Source organism: Pagrus pagrus (genome assembly GCF_965226575.1).
Source record: "Pagrus pagrus genome assembly, chromosome: 6".
Classification (NCBI taxonomy): Eukaryota; Metazoa; Chordata; class Actinopteri; order Spariformes; family Sparidae; genus Pagrus; species Pagrus pagrus.
In genome coordinates this window covers 10,927,033-10,953,361 of record NC_140190.1, presented here as the reverse complement: position 1 = coordinate 10,953,361, position 26,329 = coordinate 10,927,033, and the positions used below count along the sequence as shown (strand labels likewise).

Below are 26,329 nucleotides of genomic sequence, written 5' to 3'. Positions count from 1 at the left end.
AGAGGTGGCTCAAACTGTGCATCTGATGCAATAGTTAGCAACATCCCTGCAGACTGCCTCTACCTCCAGGATTCACCTGTGTGGGCCCCCATCAATCCCACAGAGAATAGTGCACACACTGTAAATACAGCAAGTTAATCACCTGCAGCTACAGGGGGGAATTATACAGTTCGCTCGCTGCGTTTACGTAAATGCATCCTCGTACATTCACTCTAAACTCGGTGAGAGCTCCATCAGTTGAACACGACCACAGTTATTAAATATTGCAAACGCACGAGGCGAGAGCTATTAAGCAGAAACTATAGAGAGAGAGAGATAAAGGTGCCTTTGAGAACTTTCCGTATCAAGTCCACTTTTTTTTTTTTTTTTTTCATTTTCCTGAAACTTCTCACTTCTGCTTTCGACAAGATCAGCCTCTACCCTTTTAGAGCATGCGGTGAGGCTGTCGAATGCAGAAATAGCCTCCCTGGTCAGTGTACATGTGTGAGAGCAATTGTTCACATTGTGTACCTTTATAGCTACACTTATCTACATCTCAACAGAATGAGGGTTGCACCTTGACACACACACACACACACACACACACACTCCCACACACACACTAACCTCTAACAGAACAATAAGTCCTCTGTAACACAGACTTGAAGTATGTCAAGGTGTTTTCCATCCAGCAGTGCGTATGTGACGTGTATATATCCTTGATATTAAGTGTCAATTCTAATAAATCAGGCGAGTAAAAGTAAAAAAGTAAAAAGTGTGGGTGAAGGTTTAGATGACTGGACGCAACAGAAAATAAACTGTGCTTGTTTCCAGGGCAACAGGAGCAAAGTTAATTAGATTCGGAGAGTCTGAGGAGCTGCTAAGAATAAAAGGGGGGTACACAATGAAGAGGGGTTAGCTAAGGCCGCCGCCGCTGCAAATTCCTCAAAAGTTAGCTGTAATGTACACCTGCCTCGGTATCACTTTGCACAGAGACACTTGAGGACTTTATTTTTTTGGGGGGACTGATTTCGCTTTCCTCTCTGAAGACTTTGTTTTTAGTCTCAGGCAGAAGATAAACAAATGGCATGTTAAAAAGAGGTGTTATAATCCTTTAATCACTTTATGAAGATGCCACCACAGCATAAAAATGTAGGTTAATCCATAAGCCCCATTGTCATGAGGAGTTATTTTGATAACCCCCCAAAAAAGATGGTGCTTTTAATGCTTTTTTTTTTTTTTTTTTGGCAATTTTCTTTATAAAATGCATATTAATTAGATGCAAATGATATTAACTTAGCAGCAGGATTGGACAGTTTTGATGTGCTTTGTCCAGCCGGGGGTGTTTTGTGTTCAGTCAGTGGGCTCTGCCTCCCTCAGGAGCACGTCAACGCATTGTTTCCGAGGATCCAGGAGAAAAAGTCCATTGTTGTTGCGAAGTTTTTAATCTGGGGATTTAAAGCACATCACATGCTCAGACTGGGCAGCTCCGCCACCACAACAGCCAAACTCCTGCAACGAGAAGAGAGGAAAAAAAAAAAAAAAAAAAAATCCATGCTGGGAAAAGAAAACTATTCATCCAGAGAGGCAAACATTTCATACACACTTGCGATGCCTGCGCACTTCATGGGAGTTTAGGATCGCTGGGGAAGAAGCGCGTTGAAGAAGTGGACAGGGGGGGCTTTGTTGGAGAAAACCTCACCGGATAAACATGTCGCTCAAATACAGCCAGCGGTCGTTAATAGTTCTGTCTCTACTGGGGATTTTATCGGCCATCATGTCTGTTTTATCGGTCATTTTGATTTTCCAGCTCCAGTCTCAACAGGCGGCGGTGAAGGAGTCTCCCCCTCCGTCCACCTCCGCGCTCATACCCGCTCATGTGTGGGCCGTCCTGCTGCCCGTGTCCACGGTGCTGTCCGCTCTGTCCCTCACCCTGCACCTGAGCTCCGTGGCGGTGTGTCTCCTCCACAGCTACTTCTCCACAGAGGTCTGCAGAGGAGAGGAGGACACTGACAGGTATTTTAGACCTCCTTCTACCTGTCCGTTAACGAGGAGAGCCGCTTCACTTCGCTGCGGTGTTCTGCTGCCGTTGGTCCAAACGGATCAGAACAGGTAGTTCCGGTCAGTTGTGACAGGCCCGGTCACGTTTAAAGGCTTGTGATGTCCTCAACTAATCCATCAACTGTTTTCATAATTGATTATTCAGTTGGAGGAATGTTTTAGGGAAAAAACACTAAAAATTCACAGACTCCACTTTGTTAAATTTGTTTATTTTCAGGATTATTTACTCCTCGTTGACAGAAAACTGAATATCGTTATAAGACGTTAGGGGACGCCATCTTGGGCTTTGGAAAACACTGACACACAACATATTTTTTGCTGTTTTTAGCATTTTATAGACCAAACGACTAATTGATTAATTGAGAAGGTAATGGTTAGTCGCAGCCCTAATGGCCCTTACAGTTTATTGCAATATTAATACGTATTTATGTAGGAAAGCAACCTTTGAAGCAGGGCTTTGCTCGTTTTCAAAGAAAGAATAGGCAAAATCTTTCTCGAAACAAATAATAAAGTTGAGTTTATAAGCCATTAAAACCCACCCTTACTCAAGTCAATACACTCCAGGTTTGCTGCTTTTTTAGGCCTACTCGGTCTGATATAACCAGCATCTTAAGTGGCTAATGCTAGCTCGTTGTTAGCTTACATTACATGGATAGATTTTGTAAAATATCTCATCATTCGCAACGTTACTGTAGCGCGTATGTAAGCATGTAGTTCAAAGACGTACTGTGTTGAAGAGGTATCCACTGTTGTTAGCATGGCTTACTGAGCCAACAAGCTAACAGTGGCTAAAGTTACAGTTAGCAGCAGTTAGCAGGTACTCTAGTGTTATGCTGCCCCCATTTGTGGCCAATTCTTACGTATTGCACCTTTAAACACATTAAGCTGCATAAAATACCATTTTCACATGAAATAGTTGGTAAACACAGGTGTTACTAATCACACTAATCAATTATCTACGTCCAAATATAACAGAGTCTTAGTTAATAACGTGTTTTACATTACATTACTTTTCCAATTTCAAAATGGCTGCCTTGATAAAAGGTCTATTTCAGTTAAACAACTTGTTGATTTGAAATAAATGACAAGGCAAATAGAAACCTCTGTGATACATGATGCAATCCAACACAACAGCACTGTAATAAATCCTACCAGGGGGTAAGCTTTCTAAAATCTTGTTGTTGACACTAGGCTCGAGGTACAGTTTGTTAATTCCCCTGGATTTCTGAGGGTGTAGTTTGTTTGTGTGTGTAAATGAGAAAAGCAAAACATGTAACAACTTAAAATGTAGCACTCAGCGAACGACACCACCGCAAAGAGCAGCCTCACGTAATGAGGCTCAATTAATGCCTCTTCAAAAATATGTTTTAAAAGACACAGTTATTATTACGAGGCTAAAGCACTGAATCGCATTATGTCCTGCGTAAGGTCATTTCTTTCTGGGCTCGCGGTCAGTGCACAAAGTTGTTGCTATAAGTGGAAACTTGTCATTTAATCAGTCTGGTGTGCCTTTGTGCCTGAGCCCACACCATCTTCTTTAATTGTTCTCTTTTAACCGCAGCGGATCATGGTCGACCGTTTTAAGTTTCATTAAAAGAAAACATAGTTTCAGAAGCGTTAAAGGGCTGTCCTTGTGTGTCAGAGTGCAGAGGCCCTCGCTGCGGTATTATTGAACGACCCCCACCTCTCAACCCCTATGAATCCCATCTAAACAATGGCCTTCCTCTCATTATGCACCCAGCACACAGTCCCTAGCTGGCCCTTTCCCACGTCGGTTTACAAATCCAACAGCATACCCCGGGACCTCCCGACTGACAGAGGGGACATTCCAAGAAAATGTGAATAATAATGAGCTATTCAAAATATCCAGCATTTAAACTCACCCAAAAGCTCATTAATCAAATGTTTTAGGCCTTTCAGTTCTGATGTATAAACTCATCAGGGGAGAGGAAAAAAAAAAGAAGGAAAGTTTAGCTAAAGAGGTCCAATTAACTGAAACAAAAGAAAATGGTCCACACAAATTATGTTGCATAAAATCATCTTCATTTATGCAGTGATGAGAAAACTACAGTAGCAGTGTTTACGTGTAAACATATCTCAGGCATGACACATTCAACACATGACATTTGTTTCCACAGAGCAGACTGGTTTCTTTTGGACAGCAGAGCTGTACGACATGTGGCTATTGGACTGTTCTGCCTGGGGGTTTCTGTCTATTTGGCAGGTAAGAACAAAACAAGATTCTGGATTTTCTCTTTAAGAACATGTTGACCAATCTGGCATGTACAGAAAAACAAGCTTTTATAATTTGCATGCAGGGTGCTTTTTAGTCTTCTACCAACAAACTCACAAAACCCTGAAAACTAGCGTCCAAAACATTGGCGGTGCAGTGGATTTTTTTCAACAGCAGAGGCAAAACCAGCACGGCTGCTTTCTCTCTGGTCCAACCAGAGAGTCCCAGAGAACAATGCATTCTTTGAGCAGCGTCCATGACTTAAGTGTTTTTAATGCTGGACCTGGCAGTGCTGTGGTGCGCTGTTCCACTGAGCGGCTTGTACTGTGGGGGTCACTGGAGGCAGTCACTCCATTGTGATGAGGAGGTGTCGCCCTTATGACCTCCCCTTCAGCCTCAATCAAGAGGTAGCAGAGCAGGAGACTGTAGAGGCAACACCAACAGCTCAGGAAGTCACGTCACATCCCACTGCTGTGCTTTTCTCCCCCTTCCTTTAGCATGCCTGAGTCCATAGTCCTTTTCCTGGAGATAAACAAAGGGCAACTCAGCTAAGAACAGCTTGCCTTTATATGATATTTCAACAAAATTAAATACATTTTTGTTAAACAATTGCAGTGATGTGGAAATAAAAAACTAGCAACAGTTGAAACTAGCAGCAAACTGAGACACAAGCAAAAATAACAACTCTCATGTCTTTTGTTGAAAGTTATTTGGTGTGCTAAATAAAATATGTTGGTCACTTAGTGTTTCTGTGTATAAAAATTCTGTTTCTCTTCCTTGGCAGCTATGTCCATCTTTATGCTCCTGATATTCGAGGTGGAGACGGGCATCGCAACCGCTTGCGTACTCTCCTCTGGGATCTTAATCCTACTGCTCGTTGTGATCCACTCTCTGGTCAAAGCTTCCCGAACTGCCAAGCACTATCACGCCGACCACATCGACACCCTCTTCCAGAACGACCACAGGAGCAGCAGCACACCCGTCTCCCGACCCTGTGAGCTCAAAATCGGCGTCGACAAACCGCGGATGCACCGCAGCCACTCTCATCTGCAGCATCCGATCTCCCACCCTCACTGTGGCACCCCGAGACAGCGAGAACCGTACCAGCAACAGCAGTACTCTCCCGCTGGAGGTTCCCAGGGCCACTTGAGCGATAAAGACGGATACAGCAGTGGCGGAAGTTGTCCTCGAATGCACCGGACCTTGTCTACTGAATCTGGTCTACTGCAGGCCCAGGCTAAACCCTGGAATGGGGTCAACAATGAGATGAGGAGCGTCCTAGCTCGCAAGTCAGGGATTACTGCAAAAGACTCAACTCTTGTGTGACATGAAGGAAGCTGAGCTTGTGGTTAAAGACAATTGGTTGATTTCTAAGTGTCATCTCAAGCAGATATAGAACTGTCAATGTGTACCTTTATATACTCGAAATGTTTATCCTGACTGATTGCAGACAATGTGGGACAGAGAATAAAAAATATATACACATATTTTCACCTTAGCTGATTTCCCCTGTTCAGATTATAAAGCATTTTCAATTTGATTTGAACACATTGGGCACAAATTTTGTATTTGTAGTGTTTTGTATGAATGAACTTGATTTAAATCTCATTATACGCACCAATGTTGCTCAATCTGGCAAATTTATAGCTTTCATTGTAATAATGTAAATACTTTATTCTGCTGTATATGGAGGCTTGCCAAATATTTGTGCACAATGTGCAGATGTGTTTTGTTATACGTTGCTCAAATGTTTTCATATCAACTTCAAACTAATTAATTTGAGAGAGCATAATTCAGTTTTAAAGTAGGATGTTTTTCGATGCCTATGACATTAAAACGTTCAAAACATCTGTTAATGTCATTTAAATTCACATTTCAATACCTTCTGAGAGAGACTGTTGTGTTTAAATGTGGAGGAACTACTAACCTTGGACACCTCTGTCCAGAGGTCATGAGGAAGTGGATGGGGCATGTGGAGCAGAGACAAGGGGACTGGGAGAGGGGGTCACATCATGTAAGCTTCATGCAGGTGTCAGTGGGAAACAAAAAAACAAATAAAACAGAAAACATGAAGGACCCAGTAACTACAAAGAGTTAAGAACAGGCCTGGTCAATGTTTTGCAGTTGTTGGGGAAATAAACTGGCAGAAACTGATAGTAAAATGACAAAATATTAACTGATACAAATGACTATAAATGAGGGATTAGATCAAACAAACTGAAACAAAGGTTATACATGAACAATGGTATGACGTGGATCAAAAAATGAATACAAACAGGATAAAACTCCAAACAGCAGCGGTGTCCAGGGGTGGGTGATATGGCAAGTGACATCCTAAAATACAATGGCTTGATCAAATATTGACACAGTTATGTCAATGACTATTTTTGGTTTGTAGAGATAATTGTGCATGAAAGCCACCTCCAATGATAATATCAAAAATATCGATGTAAGTTCTGAACATTTGACAGTTTAAATACTAATATTCTGCAGTATCAATACGCCCATACCGGCTGTGCTTTCTCGCTCTCTCTCTTCAACAGCGAGGTGACACATGCACTACTGCAGTGTCCACATAGGCCCCGCCTCCTTCCACTCTCCAAGTAAATTAACTTAGATGCTGTTGTGCTAACCACAAAGCACACAAGCCTTGTTATATTTATCCTTTAATAAAAAAATTTGTTTCTACGGTCTCAATGTTGTGCCAGTTTTTTCCCGTGGTATGGAGCAAGCCATCAAGTTTTGATATCTTTCTAGGTTTTGTAGCAAAGTTAGAAATGTCTGTATTGTGACAACACCAGAGGAAACAATCGTGGGTACAGGCACAGGCATTTTTCAAAGTGAATAACACCCTGATGCATTAAGTTTACATATATGTGTCTTGTTACTACTGTCATAAATAATTAATTAATTAATTAAATGTCTTAACCCTTGTGTGGTATTAGGGTCAAAAATGACCTGGTTGGCACGTTTAAGGGCAGAAAAAATCCACTAAACAACATTTTTTCAACTTGAAATTCGATGACTTTTCCTAAAGTGACCCCACCAATAGAAAAAGTAAAATATTTTATTTGTTTATATTTCCATCAAAGCTGTACAACAGGGTACATTGGTCATCTTAAAATCACCTTCAAAGTAAATTGCACACCACATAAAATCACACACACACACACACACACACACACACATTGAGATTCTGTGCTACTGTTTATCTCAGGTGCAGGTGTAAGGTCACCTCTCCATGACCCTACGAGTAATTCACAGACAAAACACACACAGGCACACAGAAACACATGCATGCGCACACACACACACACACACACACACACACACACACACACACACACACACACACACACACACACACACACACACACACACACACACACAGTGAGATTTTGTGCTACTGTTTGATCTCGGGTGCAGGTGTAAGGTCACCTCTCCACGACCCTACACTTGACTCGTTCACAAACAAAACACAGAGAGAGAGAGAGAGAGAGGAGTAGAGATTAAGAATAGTGCTACTGATTGATGTCATCAAAACATCAACTTTCAGATGCAGGTGCGGCATCAAACACAAGTTCAAATGCTTTCAAATAAAAATAAATTCTCTTGAAAGCATTTTTTACTAATGGGGATTGCAATCAGAGTGAAAGTACCCTCAGTTCTAGCTGAAGCCATGAGTGCAGTTTTCACTGCCCAACAGGTCATAGACCAGATTTTTTCAAACCAGGAGGAACAAGAGATAGAGGAAGAGGAGGAGGAGGTATCTGAAGAGGAAGATGGGGAAGAATATAACCCAGACCACGATGCATCCTCTTCAGATGAGGAAGAATTTCCCCAAACTGAAAGAGAAACATTTTTGTCGAAGAATGGCAAAATAACATGGTCCTCATCACCATTCAATGACCAGGGCAGAAGGGCATCACAAAATATCATAAAGATGACCCCAGGGCCCACAACATATGCAGCAGCCCATGCAAAAGACATCGCCTTCTGCCCATTTCTGCCACTTATACAGGGTACTATAATATAATCTTTTGCTAAAATATTATCTGTACACCTGTGCCGCGCCTTTAGTAATAATAATAACAATGTTAAACCTCTACTACACTAAAGAAAACAATTATAACAGGTATGTTGAAATAAAAATGAATGGTATTCACAGACTAAATGCAGTCTTTCTACACTGTGAAAAGAGAAAACTCAGACATTTTTATAGTGTGTGATGGGTAACAAGTTGTTTCTTCATGAAAAAAAGATTTTGGGTTGAAAATACAATAAAGCTCCTCAATATTATGGGTTTAATGGAGGCGGGTCATTTTTGACCCCTAAGACAACCAGTGTATACAGGAAGTTAAGACCGCACAAGGGTTAAACCCATAGGCTCTGCATTTGCATAAAACCTTCCAGATATGAAAAACAGAGTTGTACTCAAGTCACTATCAAACAGTGCTGGAAGTCTTATACTCTGAAGCATCCATAAGCATGTGTTGCATATAGAAGAGGTGAGTTAACTAAGAGTCAACAAAACTACCGTTGCAGCTTGACAAATGTGTGTATACATCTAAATTTGCACATTTTGTTGCTTTTTATTGATTTTTGATACAACTGAAAGAAACAGATTTTAGTTTTTAGAGACAGGGAAACGTAGCTATCTAGTAAATGTTGTTAATATATTATAAGAAATAAAGGGACAAGAACAATTAGAATAACAGCATTAATGCCAAGATAAAAATAAAAAAAAAGATTAATAAATGCTATATGGATGTGTTGGTGTAATCTTACTCCTGCCTCCTACCTGCGTCCTTGAGAGCTGCTAATCTGTTCCTTCATGGTGATGGCCTGACGGAGGAGGCTGTCAATGTTTTTGAAATACATGCTGCTGTTCGTCATGCTCTTCACAGCGCTGCAAAAACAAACAGATCAATCAAAGCGTTAACGGTCATGACAGCGGGATTCGGTAAATGTAATATGTGGATCTATGCTTCTTCTCACCTGCATGCATACTCTACAGAGTAGATGGCTCCTTGACTCTGCTCCTCCCAGCTCTGCATGTCTGTCTGCATGAGAAATGACAGCAAGACCATCAGATATTCAGGAACAGGGCATAACTAAATTATACTGGTAGTTGGTACAGTACGTACAGAGGTTTAAAGAGCATACGTCTAACCACCACCACACAAACACATGATCTCTTTGGCTAATGCAATGCCTTCTGATATGAAAGTGGATGACAGCTTCAACAAAAAACACAAAGACTATTGGGGTGCGAAAAGAAGTCAGAAAGAAGTAACAGCAAGCAAACTTAATAGGGGAAAATACTAATAATTCTACTTGAGGTTTATTTTTGAGGTTGTTGTGGGTGGTAATGTTTTACTAGAGCGCATTACATTAAAAGTTATGTACGTAAATGGGGTGGACAAAGTATTAGAAACACCTCTCAATATAATGCAGTCCCGCTCAACTCCATTGCAAAATAGGGGTGGGACAAATCATTTCATGATTGTCATGCGATCTATCAATTATTGCAGAATCGCTGCATCGTGGTGCTATTGTTATCGTGGGCAACGTATCATGAATAGTAATGCGAGTTACTCTGATTCCTACCCATAATGCAAAATACAACCTCAATCATAAACATGTAGTTGAATTAATACCACTATATTGAAAACATTATTTTCTAGGTAAAGGCAGAAGTTATGGCATCATCTTGTACTGTGGTTGACAGATAAGGGACTGTTATCAGTCTCACACAATTTTTCCTGTCTGCCTGTTAAAATAGCACTATGTAAAATAGTTTCTGAAGTTTATTTCCCTCTAATGCTCAGCTTGCTTTTCATTTAGCTATATGACCCAGGGCGAGTTACCTTGTGTTGCACCAGCTCAGGCAGGGACCTCCTGACGTGCTCCTGCAGCCGGTAGAGAGCCACTGACGGCTCGTTAGCCAGGACGTACATGCTCTCCGTGAATTTGTCAGTCACTGCGGAGTCAAAGAAGTACAGACACATGATAAGCAAGGACGACCCGTGTTAGAAAAAATATTTAAAAAACACCCAGCAGCACGGGACATGGACAAATAGCCATGTAAACACAGTCCTAGCATAGCATTAGCTTAGCGGCGAAGGTGTGCTAGCGGCTACTAGCTTAGCTGCAGCGCTCTGACATAACGATGAGGTGAGTTGTGTGCTGATTTACAGAGCTAATGTTTACCTCGCCTGACTTTGAGTTGCATCTCCTGGTCCTCCATGATGAAAGCAGGTTAACCTGATAACACAGTGCAGCTGCAGCGCCTCTTGTGTCAGCTGATCCTCGCTCCTTCCGTATTGTTGTTGTCATCATGTGTCACACGACGATGTTCCGGACAGAAATACCGATTATTAAAAAAAACAGTTCTTCCGTCACAGGGTACCAAAAAGCTGCGAGTCGATACGCGGGGTTGAATCAAACGTGTTTATCACTTTCTTTCGTCAAAATGCTTGATTAATTGAAACAGCTAATCAGCTGAGAGATGAGTAGTAGTGTGTCGGTGCACATCGGTGGCCAGCAGGCTCCATCGGGTGATCTGAATTAATTTTTACTTTCAGTTTTCTCAAAAGGAAGTTGGCGCAATTTAGACCGTGAGCCTCGATGTGGTGAGTGGGCAATGCGAGTCGCTTTATAAACTAATTCTGGCCACTTTTCCCACATGATTTCGTAGTTGATGTCTTGTTTTTATATTGCAGTGATCATGGAGGCCGGAGGTGATGAAGAGGTTGCAGATGGCCGAAATATTGAGTCATCTAACGCTAATGTTTGCCCCTCCGAGTCCAGAGATGAGAGGTCCAATGGTAGCTACCTCTTCTCCATCCGTCAAACACTTTCATGACATCATTTTTATCCGTTTCTGTGTATGTTTGCAGCCTGATAAGATAATCACATTTACAGTGGATGTCTTGCTTTCACTCACACGGCTGTGGTTCAGTGTCTCCAGAGAACATGGATGTGGATGAAGATGGTTTGTTCAAACACTCCACCACTCTGACCAACAAGCAGCGTGGGAATGAGGTTACAGTGCGCCCAGCTACATTAGACTGTGAGTATAATGTGTGTGCAGTCATGGCATTTTCATCATCTGGGAGCATCGTGAGGTTATTAAGACTTTATTCCCATCAGCTCTGTCCATACACCAGCTGGCAGCTCAGGGCGAGGTTTCACAAGTGGCTGCACACCTGAGCAAAGGTGAGGGATCCGGACACAAGGCAGACCGCATGTTTTTTTTGTCGTGAATTAAAATGTACAAACTTCCTGTACCCTCTTCTGTTTTGCAGACGGCTCACTGCTCAGCAAACAGGATGAACGGGGCTTCACTCCTCTCATGTGGGCAGCAGCGTTTGGAGAGAAAGCAGTGGTGGATTTTCTCCTCGAGAAGGTTAGAAATAATCAGGCTGTGGCTTGAGACAAAATGCACAATGTCACTGATGTTCACAGTTTTTCTTTTTTAGGGCGCAGACCCCAAAACAATTGCGAGGGAGCGGGAGAGCGCCCTGACACTGGCCAGTTCTGGAGGTTATGTGGACATCGTGAAGTCTCTTCTCAAACATGGAGTCGACATTAACACTTATGATTGGGTACATGATAACTTTTTTTTATTATGTCAGAGATGTCATCAAAAAACCATGACACTTATAAGTTATGTCAAGGCAACACACATTATTAAAATGGCTGAAAAACAACGGGATTTTTTTTGTTGTTGTTTGTAATGAACACTTTTTAATCCCAGAATGGTGGGACTCCTCTTCTTTACGCTGTACGAGGAAACCACATCAAATGTGTGAAGGCTCTCTTAGGTACACTGAAATTCGTTATTGTAAAGTCACTATAAATTCTAGCAAAGCCTGTCTGAACGCTTTATTAATTGCCATTGCTGTACTCTCTTGCAGCCAACGGAGCAGACATGACCATTGAGTCGGACTCTGGGTACAGTCCAATGGCCTTAGCTGTTGCTCTTGGACACAAAAAGAGTATGTGTTTTATTTAGTTACTTAATTTTATTTTTTTTAAATTGTTTGGCTGAATTAACATTTTTATTTCTTTTGTTTCCTAGTTCAGAAAGTGTTGGAGGACCATATTCTGAAACTCTACAAGCCGCCAACATGACGCTATAGTTACATGGACAGTCTGACACTGTTGATCTCAGATCTACAACCAGCCGTCATCGGTGGTGAGAAGACCTCTGCCACAATAACAGACCGGTACACATGCAGAGACATTCACAGAGTGAACTTCATTTGTTGTTTTATAAACTGTTTATTCCATTTGTATGCATTTTTTTGTATGCATTACAATGTACAAATAAGGACTAAAATGTGACATTTGCGCAAATTAATTATTTTGTTTTGCTGAAGGACAGCAAAAGACTGTAAACAAGTTTTAATAAAAAAGTATTTTCATACTGTGTGTTCTGCTGGAATGGCACCTCAACTCAAAGGCACATTAAAGTATAAAGAGCGTGATAAATGATATATAATCACAGAAAACCCATTAAATATGAAATTAAAATTCAGACCATATGCCAAGCCTTCTGTGTTCAAGTGATCAAGGGTGAGATGGCTTGACAGATCCCTGAAAGCGTCCATACCAAAAAAGGCCACATTCATATCAGTTCATGAGGTGGCCGTACAGATGAGATGTTTTCCAAGTGCCACCACACCACCCTGTATCCTGTACTTTACTCAGGGTCACTTCCTCTCTCATGAGAGGATTTGAAAAAGATGGTCATGAGGCTTTCTCCCCCAGGACGTCCAAGGAATAAACAATGATTCTCCCAAAAAAGTCGGCACTATTCTCAAACATTATTTTTACTTTGTCCACCGCAGGGGCCTCCTGTATGGGAAAGCTGTGGGTGTGGAGTTAAGAACAAGATAAGCATGGTATTAATGAAAACATGTACAGGAAAATATTGTCTGATACTTATTATAAACCACATAGAACAGCGCGGGGAAACACACCGTGTTCCTGGAGTGACAGGTGCAGTTTAGGGCAGAATTGCTTTTAGTATTTCATTACCTATGTCTTTAAAAAAAAGATTATCTGAAGCAAGCATTGGCTGCAAACTATGATAATAATGCATTCACGCAGTTAAATGAAGGATTAAATGTATGATTTATAGCTCCCTTCACACTTACTGGTAAATAATATGTTGAAAATATTCAGTGTATTTTCATATTTTTTCTACCTGCTTTGCCAATATATGTATAAAAGTCTTTTCCATGATTGGTCTCATTTATGACACAGAATTGACCCTGTTCTCAATCACATTTCTGTAAAATGCTGCATAAAAAGAGTGGAGGATATCTGAAGAGAGTTGTTGTCCTCTGGATAAAAATGGCTGATCATGGTAAAGTCTCCCTCTTTTGGGCAACCTGCAGAAAGCACAAGTGAAAATCATTGATCTAGTCACAAGAAATGGCAAACACTTAAATCAGCAAGTGTTGGATTATCACATAAGAAAACAATTTGTAATGAGGCTTATAGTTGGAAAATGTAGTGTCTGGGTGTTACCTTCTAGTCTGCATGTTTTTGCTGAGAAGCCTCCCTGGAACTGGACCTTCAACTCTGACACCTTGACAGATTGGGGAAACTCCAGAATCACCCACTGACATTCACCCTGTCAAAGATAAATGATGATGATTCACACCCAGATTGACTGTGGGAAGTATTTGAGTATAGCTGTTTCTCTGTTCCGTACCACACAGGAACTGTAAGTAGGGTGTCAGTATCTAGTGTGTTCACTCTGGAAAATCAAATGAATATATATGACTTAAAACAGTCTGTGTGCATAGTTGATGTACACTCATCTACACTGCAACACAAAAGGTGAACTGCACACAGCTGGAAAACAGTCAAATGTGGACGGTGTTGAAACAGATTCAGGAACATCTCAGAAAACTAAACATAGTTACATTTTTGAGGAAAACATTTGCACTTTTGTCAGAGATTAAGTAGAGGTTCTGTGAGTTTAAAAGCCACTCTGAGTTGCAGTCTGAGCATTATCTTTGCCTGGTGTACAATGATGAAGGATTTTTATTTCCTGTATATGAACTGGAAGAACAGAATACTATGACAGTTACTATACTATTGTATACACTAAGTACAGTGTCTCCTCGACATTCATTCAGGAGTGGTGGACCCTGACAGTAAGGACACTACCACCACAGCTAAGTAATTGGAAACTGAATATTATAACCTAGATTATTAAACGAAATTGTGGGAAAGCAGCTGTTCAATCATGATTAATTAACCAAAATGGACAATATGAATGCTGCATACCACTTATAGCACTAAAACCAACACTAAGACCAGGTATAGGTTAGGGACAAACACCAAAATGACCCAAAATGAAACCACTTCAACAAAACAATAACAGAGGAAACAGTGGAGCATGTAAGTTAGTATGTAATTGTTGGTGCAGTTTTTACCTGGTCTGAGTTCCAGCACGTCTCTTCATTGCTGTCAAACATATACTTCTTCCCATACTGCTTCACATCTCTGTTCAGCACTGAACTCACCCTAAAATTGGAAGGGGACACAATCCCAGTTGTTAGTGTACATCTCTACTAGCCAACAGCAGCTAACACACAACAACAGAGAGCACAAGGTGTTTAATTTACGTGTCGTTTCGTATTGTCCGATCGAGAGACATTTTACACATGACAGTTCAGTCCAAGCGGCTGTCTCTTCATTCATTTTAACAGTTATTTCTTTACCTGCTCTGAGTTTCACTGCAAATCAATGAGGACGCCATGTTGCATGTTTTAAACCCACCAGCTGCCGTCAAGCGATGCGGCAGCGCGCTGCGTCTTTACGACAGTGACGTCATCGGGGAGCTGCCTCTCTTCCCGCCACTAGATGGAAGTGACGGTCCGTCAAAATGTCGAGAGTTGGTCTTCCTACTGCAACTGCAGGTAAAGTTATATTCATCCAAGGTCCCGACGGCTCAAGATGAATAATTGAGAGCATAAATCATTAAACTTAATTCGACTCTTTCTAATCTGTTTGCCCGGCGGTCTGGTCGGAGAAGGGCTGCGTGCTGCTGCCCTCCATCTTGTTTGTAACTTACCTGTGTTTCTCCCTCCATGTTTTTTTTCCTCCTTTCTTTCTTTTTTTTATTCAAGAACTTCAAATACATACAAACAAGTTATACAAGTTCAAAATTCCAGTCCATTCTCAGCACAACCAAACATCAACAAGAGGTCTGCTAATTAAAGTTTTTAAAAATGTCTAAATAGTCTAATTGTTTCTGCCAATTTCTGGTTTGTCAGATCTAAATTTTCAATGGCAGTCAAATATGATTTCAAATCTGTAACTTTAAAAGTGTGACAGGAGGTTGGACTTGTTAAATATCAATATTTGTTGAGTGACATCTTTTTCAAGCATTTCTGAAAGGTATTTCTGTAAATCGAGCCAAAAGGCAGCAGTATGGAAACAATCTGTGAAATCATGCAATAGTTTCTCCCTCACAATCACAAAAAGAGCATCTGTTGTTTACATCAGAGGAAAAATGACAAATATTGTCTTTTACAGGAGAGTATGTACAAAAAAGGAAACTCTTTGATTTTATTTGGGATTATGTACTTAAGAGGCGAGTCTCCGTCTCTGTTGTCTGCAGGAAGGTCAGGGAGATAAGGATCGATTAGGAAGAGACCATAGGACCACAGACACTAAAGGTGAATCAATCAGCTAACCAATAGTAACCTTTAAATGAAACAGACAGCATACCACAGGAGAGTCAGCTTTTTATGTTACATGTGTGTTAAAATATAACTGGAGTTTTTTATTTTGCTTTTTTTGTTCAGGCAGAGCAGATTTGATAACCTAATCCCATACAAGAGCCAGTTTATTGGCTTTGTTAGTGAGACATATTCCTACATCACTCTCACCAAGGAAGCAGCAACACAGCCGAGTAAATGTGTGTGTGTGTGTGTGTGTGTGTGTGTGTGAGAGAGAGAGAGAGAGGGAGGAATCTGGCACATGGCTTATTGCAGATGGAGGACTCCTGCTGAGGTTTTGTCACAGTGCCCCCTCACTGCAGATAATCAATAGGTCTGAAATACAAAACCTGATGAAACCCAGCCTCCGTGAAAATTGCACAGGGGGCTGGGGAGGGTGACTGGATCGTAAGGTTTGGACACACGGCCCCTTACCTCTTCCACCAACAGTGCCACACACACACACATTTGCTTTGTGAGCCTTGCACTTACATTACAATGTGGGTCCATATGGCAGGCCTTACAGCCCACTGTCAAGTATTTGAGATCGAGTATAAATTGTGATTTAAAGGCTGCTGTAATATTTGTCCCATAATTGTGAAATACGCTTGCTCAACAATTAATTTGCCAGGTGCTCAGATTCTGGCCTGTAGCCATTTTGGACGCCCCCACCTGGCCAGCATACCCGTGTGGGCCTCACATGGGTGAATGATGAGCTGGCAAGGGGGCCCATAAAATCTTGCCTGCTGGCTCCATAAATGCCCCATGTTTGCTTTACCAATGTGGGCTGCTAATGCCAGGATGGGCGGCAAGTAGGGCCCACATGTGCAATCATGTTTGGAACCATCATGGGGTATCTTGTTTCTCCACTGGCTGGCTCCAGGAAGTCACTGCACCCACCCAAAAAATAGTCTGGCACATAACGCCCAGTAAAAGCATATCTTGGTGTTTATAAGGTCCGGTTTTTATACAGGTTAAACAAATGTGATGTAAGGTGTTAATTCAGCCTTTTTCACGTATGAATTCTGGACATTTTCCAGAGTTGCACAGCAAGGGGTGTCATTTTGACTCTGCATACTCGCCTACCTGCTTGCATGTTGTGTGTGGTCAAAGAAAAAACAAAAACACTACTTTCAGCATGTGTGCTGCTACGCACACACACACACACACACACACACACACACACACACACACACACACACACACACACACACACACACATGTACACACACACATGTACACACACACACACACAAGAAAGCCACCAGGATTAGACAGTCTAGACCTGGTGGTGTTTTGCAGGTGAGGGAAACTATATATAAGGTTATAATAAAACCAATGATCTGTTGATCTTTCCAAAACAAGACTTGAAGATTTGTAGTTATATCCTCTTGTGTCTTGTTGTCACTTTCCACTTCCTGCTCACTTGTGTTCCCAGTGTTGTGTCCCTCCTGTGCTCCTCCACAGTCTTGATTTTCCTCGTTAGCACTGCCCTGTTCCCAGTGTCTCTCCACCTGCACCACATCCCCTCGTTTGGTTTAGTTTGTATTTAAGCCTGTGTTGTTCCCCTCACTGTTCATTGGTCTGTCTGTTTTGGCTCTTGTGTTTCCTGCTTATCTCACCTGTTCCCTCGGTCCTGTGCTCTACCTTTGGCTTACCATGCTCCATGTGTCTCCCTGGTTTGTTTAGTTTTACACTTGGTGATTTTTGTTTGGTTGTCTGAATTTTTACTGCTTTGCTTTTTGGGCTTTTCTCTGCCTGCTTTTGTTCCTCGCCATTTTGAATTTAGATTTTTTTGGATTTTGTATATTTGTTTTGGTTTTCATCAAAGCTCTATTTTAGTTTTCCACCTGCCTGACTCAGTGTCTGCCTTTTGGCCCCTTTGTGTTGAACCTGGCAGTCTAACATTGGCATAGCTGTCAGGGCTGAGAAAAAAAACAACTTTTTAATTTAAAGTCCTTAAATTGAAAGTCAAATCGTATTGTGGATTTTGAGAATCATGACACCCCTACCTTTGACACAAGGAGATTGTCAGACGTGTTATCATCTACTAGGAGTACTCAGTTTGGCCAAGTAGAGCATGGAGGAGGAGGAGGATGACTCATCAGTGATGTGTATCAACACCACAAGTATTTTTACATATCTGCCATAACAAAAAGGGTGGAAAGTAACTGCCTTATCATCAACACACCCACATGCTCGCTGTGAATTCTCCAATGACCTGCTCTATTTACACATGGGCTTGAGCTGACATTACCCAGACGTTGTACTTCATACATACAGACCCTCTGGGTAATGTCCAGACAATCTCAGGGAAGAAGTCCATGTGTAAAAGCCGCTCAGGTGCGCTTAAGAGGTGTTGGTGAGCAGATTTTATTTACATTTGGACAGAGCTTGGCCAGCTGTTTTCCCCTGTTTCCTGTCTGTATGCTAAGCTAAGCTAAGTGGTTGCTGGTAGTTACATTATATTTAAAGGGACAGACATCAGAGTGGTATTGATCTTCTCATCTGCCTCTTGGAGAAAATGTGAACAAGCAAATTTTGCAAAATGTCAAACTTTTCCTTTGACTTTGGCCAAGGTGGGCTCTATACGTGTTGATTACTTGTCACTAAAATTGTTGTCTTGTGGACGAGTAGTTTTTGTTCGCATCTACTCGCTAACATATCACGGTCAGCTTTGTCACAAAGACACTTTAATGGCCTTCCTTGCTCACTGAGCTTGTTAGAGGATTATCTTCACCTCTGTCACTGATAGGACTTAAATCCTCACGTTCCCTCAGCCGTATTTGTCACTCTTTCACCACAGCGGTTGCTGTTGCTCTCTGAGATTTTGTCACCTCTGTTTCTGGGTTATGTCCCATGAGGGAGGATTAGTGGTTGGCGAACTGACTTTGTGCTTCACCCCAGCTGGCTTTTTGGCCTCACTGCAGTGACTCACTTTTCACGCCACTTTGGTTGCCATCACGTGCAAATAAAAGTCTGACTGCTCACCAATTAACACTTTGAGGATGATTTTTTTGTTATATTAAAAATGGTAGTTTCGCATGGACCAGTGATTATACTTGAAGTCTTTTTGCGAGTTTCTCCAGTGCATTTGTTCCCTCTGACTTATTACAGAGCTTCTACCAAATGATAGAAGATGTTTATTTATTATCAATAATACCTTATGTTTATCCATTGTTGAATTTTTCTTTCACAGCTTTCCCACAAGTGATCGCACCTAATGTTCCCTTTAATGCAGCCTTGGAGAACATGAAGCTGTCCATGTGAGCAGAAAATCTTTTCATAGCCTCAATGTGACCATTAAATATTGTTTCAATGAAAAGTACGCCCACTGTGCCTGGATGAAGGAGCAGAGAGAAACATTAGGTAGGTCTGTCTATTCAAGTCTGGACCTTGGAGCGTGCTATTGAGTGAGCTGTCTACGTGTGTGAGCTTTCTAAGCTCAGCACAACAAAGTGTGATGAAGTTATAAACATTTAGGATTCAATATCTGCAGTTTACCTCCACCAATCATCTCGAGCCTTGGCAACAGAATCAGGGTCACTCTTGAGGGATATATTTGCTCATTTTTTTTTTCATCGTAATAGTTTCTTCCTTTTAAGAGAAGCGCATCAGTGTCAAATCAACTCTTTCCTGTATTTATTTGTAGCATTCAAAGGTTGCTCCCCCTGTTTGTGTTGAGTATGAATTCGACAGGTGGCAAATTCTTACATATTGCACCTTATAGTATCGTGCAAATTGGCATAAAAATGGCAATTATTTTGATCATTTAAGTAATTTTTCAAGCAAACATGTCAAACATTTGCTGGTTCCAGCTTCTTATATGATAGGATTTCCTGCTTTGTCAGTTATGATGGTAAATGAAGGGTCGTTGAGTTATGGACTGTCACTTGGACAAAGGAAGTACTTTAATGACGTAATTTTGGGCTCTGGGAAATTGTGATTTTTGGACATCTTTAGGCCGAACGATTAACCAAATAATTGCAAAAATAATTGGCAGATTAATAGATAATGACAATGGTCGTATGTTGACTGTATTGAGAGGTAAATAAGCAGATGCTACGGGAGGTAAAACAGTCACTACGGTCTATTCCAGAGTTTATGAGCTGTGGGCACTTGTGCAGATCATCCTAATGAGTCGGGTGATTTATAGTCATGCTGCTGTCAGCGGAGGGACACAGCGTTCGGGCTGGGGCAGCACTACAGCACATCGAGCTGTCCCCTTTTGGTCCACATGACAAACTGTCTGCACTTGCTCTGTGACTTTACTGAACTTTTTTGTGTAGTTTAGTTTGATGAAGGAGACGTCTACCTGGAGAGCTGAAACTTTCTGGGACTTCGGGGGAGTCAGTTGATCTAGTCACTGGTGGTGAAGAAAATAGATCTGACACTTGTGAAGTTTGGTTCTTGGAAGTTGTACCTATTACGTGTGTCATTTTGGGACAGATCGGTAGTTCATGATAGCTGTAGTTAATGATTTTAACACAAGCTCCGCCTGAAGCCACAGACAGCATCCTTTGTAAATTATGTCGGAAATTAGAATGACATGATGCTGCTTAGTGGTCATAAATCATTTGGTTTAGGAAGACAACAGTTGGCGTTCTTTGGGGTCCAACTAATTTTAATAAAGCAGGAAATGGGCAGAAACGTGAGGCACATCTGTCGGCTGCTGCAGCAATTAACACAGGATCTTGAGTCGCGGTGCCTTTTTCTGGCAGAGCTCCCTGCTCATCTCCATGTTGAAATTTTCTGCTCCAGTTTTGAGTGAGGTTCTCTAATTAAATCATTAAAAAGCAGAGCATTTGCACAATATGCTCCGCTGCCTTCATTACAAAGCACGATTGCTTGTAATATATTCAGTCACAATGAGGGAGCGTCAGATTTGATTCGTTGTCTGTTCCTCTGTTTGTGTAAACACGGAGAGAATTCACTTTCCACTTGGTTTTGTGTTGCTCTTCCAGGCAGTGTAAAGGTGGACACGCATGCTTTCACTGCTTTAAATGACAGAAAGATTGATGGATGACTGGAGGATAATGGAGTTCTGGGTTTACTTAGTGACTTTGCTGGCAGAATTTTAGAGAAAATATGCAATGAATTAGTACATGTGGATGCAATCCAAGCAAACACAGAGCAAGAGTTTCAAATATTGGTTTCAATTTTTCAGACTTGCGATGGTTGAATAATGCAGGTGTATGCCCACTCCTGTATTGTATAGCTGAACACAGCATGTAAGAACTGCAATTCTTTTGTTCCCCCGGGGCTTTGCATCCCTTTACTATGTGCAGCTTCGCGACGGGCAGGATTTATGAAGTGTGGCTGCTTCCACTTCATGCTCCAGCAGACAGAATCCCTGCTCACTCATGACGTGGTTGGAGGCCCACAGGACATGCCTCGCTCACCCCTCTCAGCCTCGCTACCACAACCGCATGCCTGGCCTCTGATATCTGAGCAAGGAAATGGGCCTGTAGTAATGACCGGAGCACCAGCGGGCGCCCACTGGAGACCGCAGTGCAAAGAGAAGCGAGAGCGTATCATTTTATGGGGAGGTCACGGGGATTTGTCATGAAGAATAGCAGGGGTCTCATGGTTGAGGGAGTTTCAGGTTCAGGTTTGAGCGTGGACTAGAACAATAGAAGGGAAATTAGCTGGATTAAAGCTGTGACATTCTGTTGTTTTTAGAAGGTATTACATATTAATGACATTTACGACTACACAAGAAGTGCTAGATAGACACATCCTTTGTTTCTTTGAAGTCCTCCACATCGCTCTTTTCACCTCTCTGCAGCTCGAGCTGTCTAGACGAGGAGGAGAACTAATCCTCGAGCTCTGTATTCCAGCAGGCTAGCTCCAGCTGCATGCATGACCCCGCCTCCCATCCTCTTAATCTCTTTGTCTCACTTTATTCACAGCAACACACCTTGTGAAGACAAGCAGCCAAGCATCAGAGCAGCACTTCAGAGACCCTCCTCCTCCTCCTCCTCCTTGTTCTCTCACCAGTACTCGGTGTCAGATGGAGCAGACAACTTGTAAGTGCAGACTTTATTTACCTGCTGCAGTTTAGCTTGGCATGATTATAATCCTGGTTTATCTCCAAGAGATGCTGAATCTGACCTTATCCCTTTTCTCTTCTTGGACCACAAGTGAGATACAAGTGGGGGAAAAGATCGATTCTTAGGTACATCATGATTTTCTCTTGGAGATTATGTCTCAATGCAGTAAATGGAAATTTAAAATTGAATTTGATTGCCATTATGATGATGGTGAAATGTAACAGAATTATTACATTCTAAGAAAGGCTGCTAGCAACATAATAGAAGTCTGTTTGTTTATTTTAATAATGGATCATTATAAATATGCTATGTTTTAAACTAGCAAGTACACACACAGTGAGAAAAAAATAAATCATGTATAGAAATAAAACACGCATCAATAATTGTTTTATAACCACATCGTAGCCTTCTGAATTGAATCGAAATGAATAAAACACAATATTTAGCTTGCCTTAGCAGCAACCTGGCGCACATTATTTTAATTATTCACTCACTTTCACGCCCGAAAAGTATTTTCTGTTTTGTTAACACTGTGGATGGAGTCTGAGGAAGAGGTCACAGGAAGAGAAATGAAAACTTTATGTGAGAAAGAGTAAGCAATAGAAACCAAGAGAGAAACAGACTCAAACTCACAACAGAATGAAAAGGTGAAGGCTGCTGCAGAACCCCTGAAGTTTGGTTAAAAGTACCACACTTCAGGGGTTCTGCAGCAGCCTTCACTGCTTTCCCAGAATTTAACAACAGACAACAACTAGCTTGTGAAACATCTTGTGGCTAAAGAGTAAGATATTTACCTCAGGAGACCAAAACAAAGTTACGAGGAAAGCCTGACAGACAAAATGAAACATGACAAATGAATGCCAATAATGCAATGTGTTTGCTGAATAGGCAACATGTTAACAAATTAAAGTGTTAAACATAAATTATGACTGAGGTCTGGGGTGCTGCGGTGGCTCAGGTGGGAGAGCGTGCACCCTGCATACAGAGGCTGTGTCCTCTGTATGCAGGGTATGCATCAATTAATACAGGTTTCATCAATTAATACAGGTTTAATATGACATTTCAGGCAAAATGTCATTAATATCAATGAAAAAAACTCACTTTGGTTCTGTGTGTACAGTGTACATACGTACTAGGTAAATTACCTAATTAGAGGAGCACAAACTAGATTAGATTAGAGAGCTTTAGTAATCTCTAGTAGGGAAACTCACCACCAAATGAGCTCATGCAGGCAACAGAATAATACAGACATTGTATCCACAGCACACGACAAATAAATAAATAAATAACACCATAAGCAGCCATCTGAAACCTGATATACAAAAGAAAGGGGCTATGGATGGAGACCACATCTAAAAGTGTTCATTCAAAAATCTGACCGCTGCTGGAACAAAAGACCTCCTGAGTTGCTCAGTAGAACACTGAGGCATCATTAGCATTCACAGAATGAGCTGCGCAGTTAAAAGCACTGTGTAATGGATGGCCTTCAAAATACAGAACCGTTTTTAGTTTGGCCCTTGTTCTGTTTTCTGCAGTGAGTCCAAGGTACCTCATGATTGTTTTTATCTGTTTTTAATCATCCACAGTGACCCATAAGATAGGACACAAGCTAAGACTCAGGGTAGACTCATATAGACACGGAGGTAGGCAAGAAAAGCAAGATTAAATGATAAGCTGGTCCAAAGGCAAAAATCCAAACACAAATAACAAAAGGAAGGCAAAGGAAAGTCCAAGGAAAAATACAAAACTTAGGACAAACTAGAAGCAACGGAGAACAAAGTGGGAACACAGACGAAACATGAGGACAGAGTAACAGGCTCAGGAACACAAGAGACACAGATGAACCAACAATGAGTCAGGGGTAAACACAGGCATAAACACACAATGGCTGATGAACAAATGAAACACAGGTGTACACAGAAAAAGGGCAAGAAAACAGACAAAGACAGGAGACAGAAAGTGAAACATGACGTGAGGACAAAATGCTGCATTTCATTGCACTCGGAACTCAGAAACTCAGAAAAAAACGCCCCCCGACACGGAAAAAATAAATGTAACGGTCATCCAAGTCAGAACTCCAAGTCGGATACTCAAGCAAGATCCACCAAGCCCGACGTAAACACACATGTAATCAAAGCAGTATGGCAGCGCACAATTGCCTTTTATCTTTTCATCACTTTTCACTTCATGTAGCGTTTGTGTTGTGAAACATGCCGTGACAACAACTCTGTAGTCGCCATTTCCATTCTGTTGATTTTATGCATGATAGAAGTCTTTGTGAGCATGCAGTAGGAGCCTACTCTTCCTGTCACTTTTTAAGTGCCCTAATCTGTTAAATCAGAAGCTGTAGTCGCTTGTGAAGTTCGCAGTCTTGCCAAACATCCATTTGCTGTGGGCGTCCATGTTTTCCTGAGCAAATGCAATGAGACGCATTTAGATTTAGAAGTCTGGAATACCGACTCGGAAATGTCAACTTTCGAATTGCAATGGATTGCAGCATAATCTCAAAAAAATAAAAATAAACAGGAAACAACAAACCAAAAACCGAAACCATGACAGAAGAGGAGCTTAAGAGGAAAAATGAGTCAGTGGGTAAATGAAACACACACATATATAAGTAGCCACTTAGGATAGCAAGAAGTATAATATTATTATAGTGAAGTTAAAAAAAGAAAAACTAGAGGAAGTTACATCAACTTATTTCACTATGATTTATTTTCCATTATAGTATAGCGTAAAAAATTCAGGGACAAGTGAGTCGAATTGTTTTTTCAAGCACAAGGCTGTTATTCACACATAAATTAGATAATGATGTAAGAGACAGGTGAGTGAGTCATGCGGACATAAAAAGACTATAATAGAGGAGAATATTAGCCTGCTTTGTTGAGGTCGTGTCTCTGCATTACAGTACCTGCCACAGAGCGAGCTGTGTAAACCCTTCTCCTGTGATGGCGCAGACACCTGAACATGCAGGAGGACTACCTACTTTAACTGCTGCAAATTGTTTCTACAGCAATTAAAAAAGATGGCACCTTCAATTAGGAGCTTTCATTCTCATTACAGCTTGTTGTTTCTTCCTGGTGGTGACAGACAGCATCGACAAGCACCTGCTGCGTGCTTGGTTTGTGTGTGTGTGTGTGTGTGTGTGTGTGTGTGCATACAGACAGGGTCAAGTGTGTTGGTTTGACAGATGTGTGTATATGTATGCGTCGCTGTGAATGTCAGCTAATGCTATAGAGTGGAACAGTGAGGGGATGTACATGCGCGTTGATGGAGTAAGATGTACTGTTTTGCTTGCACAGCACAGTTTTTGTGTTTGTGTATGTAGAGGTGTTTAGCTGCGGTCAGACAGGCTGCCTTTCTAATCTGTGCAGACAGCTTTGTAATTGGAGCACTGGATGAAGGCTGGGGGGGGGGGGGGGAGCAGCTGATGGTACACCCACAGTCTGAAAGATGGAGAAATAATAGAGGTGGAGGATGGGTGCACGTGTGTTTTTTTTCTGCATGGATGTGGGGGAGTGGTTGGGGTTGAGAGGACTGGCGGCAGAATTCCTGGGGATCGGGGTCCTTGGTCCGTCACCGAGGCAACAGCATCATTGTCTGGGTCGATTCACTCGACCCCCGCCTGTTCACCCACTCAATCTGGTCAAAACCAATTGAGTGCCTTTCTGAATGGATTCCAATAGCAGCCATAAGAGCCGGCCCGATTTTCATTTCAATGCATTTCAAACGCATTTCAAACAGTTTCACTTTCAATTCCCTCCCATCGTGGTCCCCACCATAATGTGGTCCTCCTCTCTGGTCCCAGCCTCCTCCCCTGAGTACACCCACCGCACAGGGGATGAACTCACCAGACAGGTGCCATACTGCTCAGAATGACAATTTGCCTTTTGGAAATCAGCCTCTGGCTCCATTGTGTTCCCTGAAATTGAGTTAGCCCATCAGCAGACACTCAACAACTCCCTCCTGTCCCCTCCTCCTCCCGCCCCCTCTCCTCTCTCTCCTCTCTGTCTCTGTCAGGTCCTTTAATGTTAAGGCTAGCCGGGGAGAGTGCTTCCATTTGAACACGTTCACAAAAGAAGCACATTTTAATTTGGAAGTGCATTTCATATGATGCAATTGTCAGGGAGACGTCTGTCATAAAGCCTGTAATAAAAAGAGTGGACCATATGCAAGTGAGCAGGCGGCAGTATTCATTTTCATGTGCGCAAATGGTATCAGTGCAGTCTGATTGCTTGTTTTTATATGACACT

The 26,329-nt window shown here is 41.7% G+C and overlaps 5 protein-coding genes across 11 annotated transcripts in view; 3 read left to right on the top strand and 2 right to left on the bottom strand.

Moving 5' to 3' along the window:
- The first annotated feature begins 1,484 nt into the window (after positions 1–1,484).
- Positions 1,485–6,123, top strand: tmem221 (transmembrane protein 221). The gene is made up of 3 exons (XM_084354931.1): positions 1,485–1,995; positions 4,179–4,264; positions 5,058–6,123. Exons 1-3 carry the CDS (start codon positions 1,691–1,693, stop codon positions 5,597–5,599), a joined length of 933 nt encoding a protein of 310 aa, XP_084211057.1. The 5' UTR covers positions 1,485–1,690; the 3' UTR covers positions 5,600–6,123.
- borcs8 (BLOC-1 related complex subunit 8) lies at positions 4,316–10,902 on the bottom strand. Of its 2 annotated transcripts, XM_084354935.1 has the most exons (6): positions 10,487–10,902; positions 10,144–10,256; positions 9,272–9,336; positions 9,075–9,182; positions 6,201–6,292; positions 4,316–4,795 (listed from the first exon to the last, which is right to left on the bottom strand). In XM_084354935.1, exons 1-5 carry the CDS (start codon positions 10,521–10,523, stop codon positions 6,223–6,225), a joined length of 393 nt encoding a protein of 130 aa, XP_084211061.1. In that variant the 5' UTR covers positions 10,524–10,902; the 3' UTR covers positions 4,316–4,795; positions 6,201–6,222. The 2 variants fall into 2 exon arrangements, with proteins under 2 accessions (XP_084211061.1, XP_084211062.1); XM_084354936.1 differs by lacking the exon at positions 6,201–6,292.
- Positions 10,272–12,452, top strand: rfxank (regulatory factor X-associated ankyrin-containing protein). The gene is made up of 10 exons (XM_084354932.1): positions 10,272–10,450; positions 10,861–10,908; positions 10,999–11,103; positions 11,238–11,348; positions 11,429–11,494; positions 11,584–11,684; positions 11,758–11,883; positions 12,036–12,102; positions 12,196–12,276; positions 12,360–12,452. The coding sequence occupies exons 3-10, from the start codon at positions 11,004–11,006 to the stop codon at positions 12,410–12,412; spliced, it is 705 nt and encodes a 234-aa protein (XP_084211058.1). The 5' UTR covers positions 10,272–10,450; positions 10,861–10,908; positions 10,999–11,003; the 3' UTR covers positions 12,413–12,452.
- Positions 12,453–12,542: 90 nt separating this feature from the next.
- nr2c2ap (nuclear receptor 2C2-associated protein) lies at positions 12,543–15,115 on the bottom strand. 2 transcript variants are annotated; one of them, XM_084354934.1, is made up of 5 exons: positions 15,022–15,115; positions 14,734–14,824; positions 13,817–13,922; positions 13,610–13,677; positions 12,543–13,153 (listed from the first exon to the last, which is right to left on the bottom strand). In XM_084354934.1, the coding sequence occupies exons 1-5, from the start codon at positions 15,057–15,059 to the stop codon at positions 13,031–13,033; spliced, it is 426 nt and encodes a 141-aa protein (XP_084211060.1). In that variant the 5' UTR covers positions 15,060–15,115; the 3' UTR covers positions 12,543–13,030. The 2 variants fall into 2 exon arrangements, with proteins under 2 accessions (XP_084211060.1, XP_084211059.1); XM_084354933.1 differs by lacking the exon at positions 15,022–15,115 and adding an exon at positions 14,926–15,014.
- ncanb (neurocan b) overlaps positions 15,113–26,329 on the top strand; it is a 182,673-nt gene continuing 171,456 nt past the window's right edge. For 3 of the 5 annotated variants that reach the window (XM_084354927.1, XM_084354926.1, XM_084354924.1), the window contains exons 1-2: positions 15,114–15,219; positions 21,936–22,052. In XM_084354927.1, the coding sequence (XP_084211053.1) occupies positions 15,164–15,219; positions 21,936–22,052 (173 nt within the window). In that variant the 5' untranslated portion in view covers positions 15,114–15,163. Of the gene's footprint in view, positions 15,220–21,935; positions 22,053–26,329 lie in introns of those variants that run through there. The other 2 variants (XM_084354923.1, XM_084354928.1) reach the window with 2 other exon arrangements.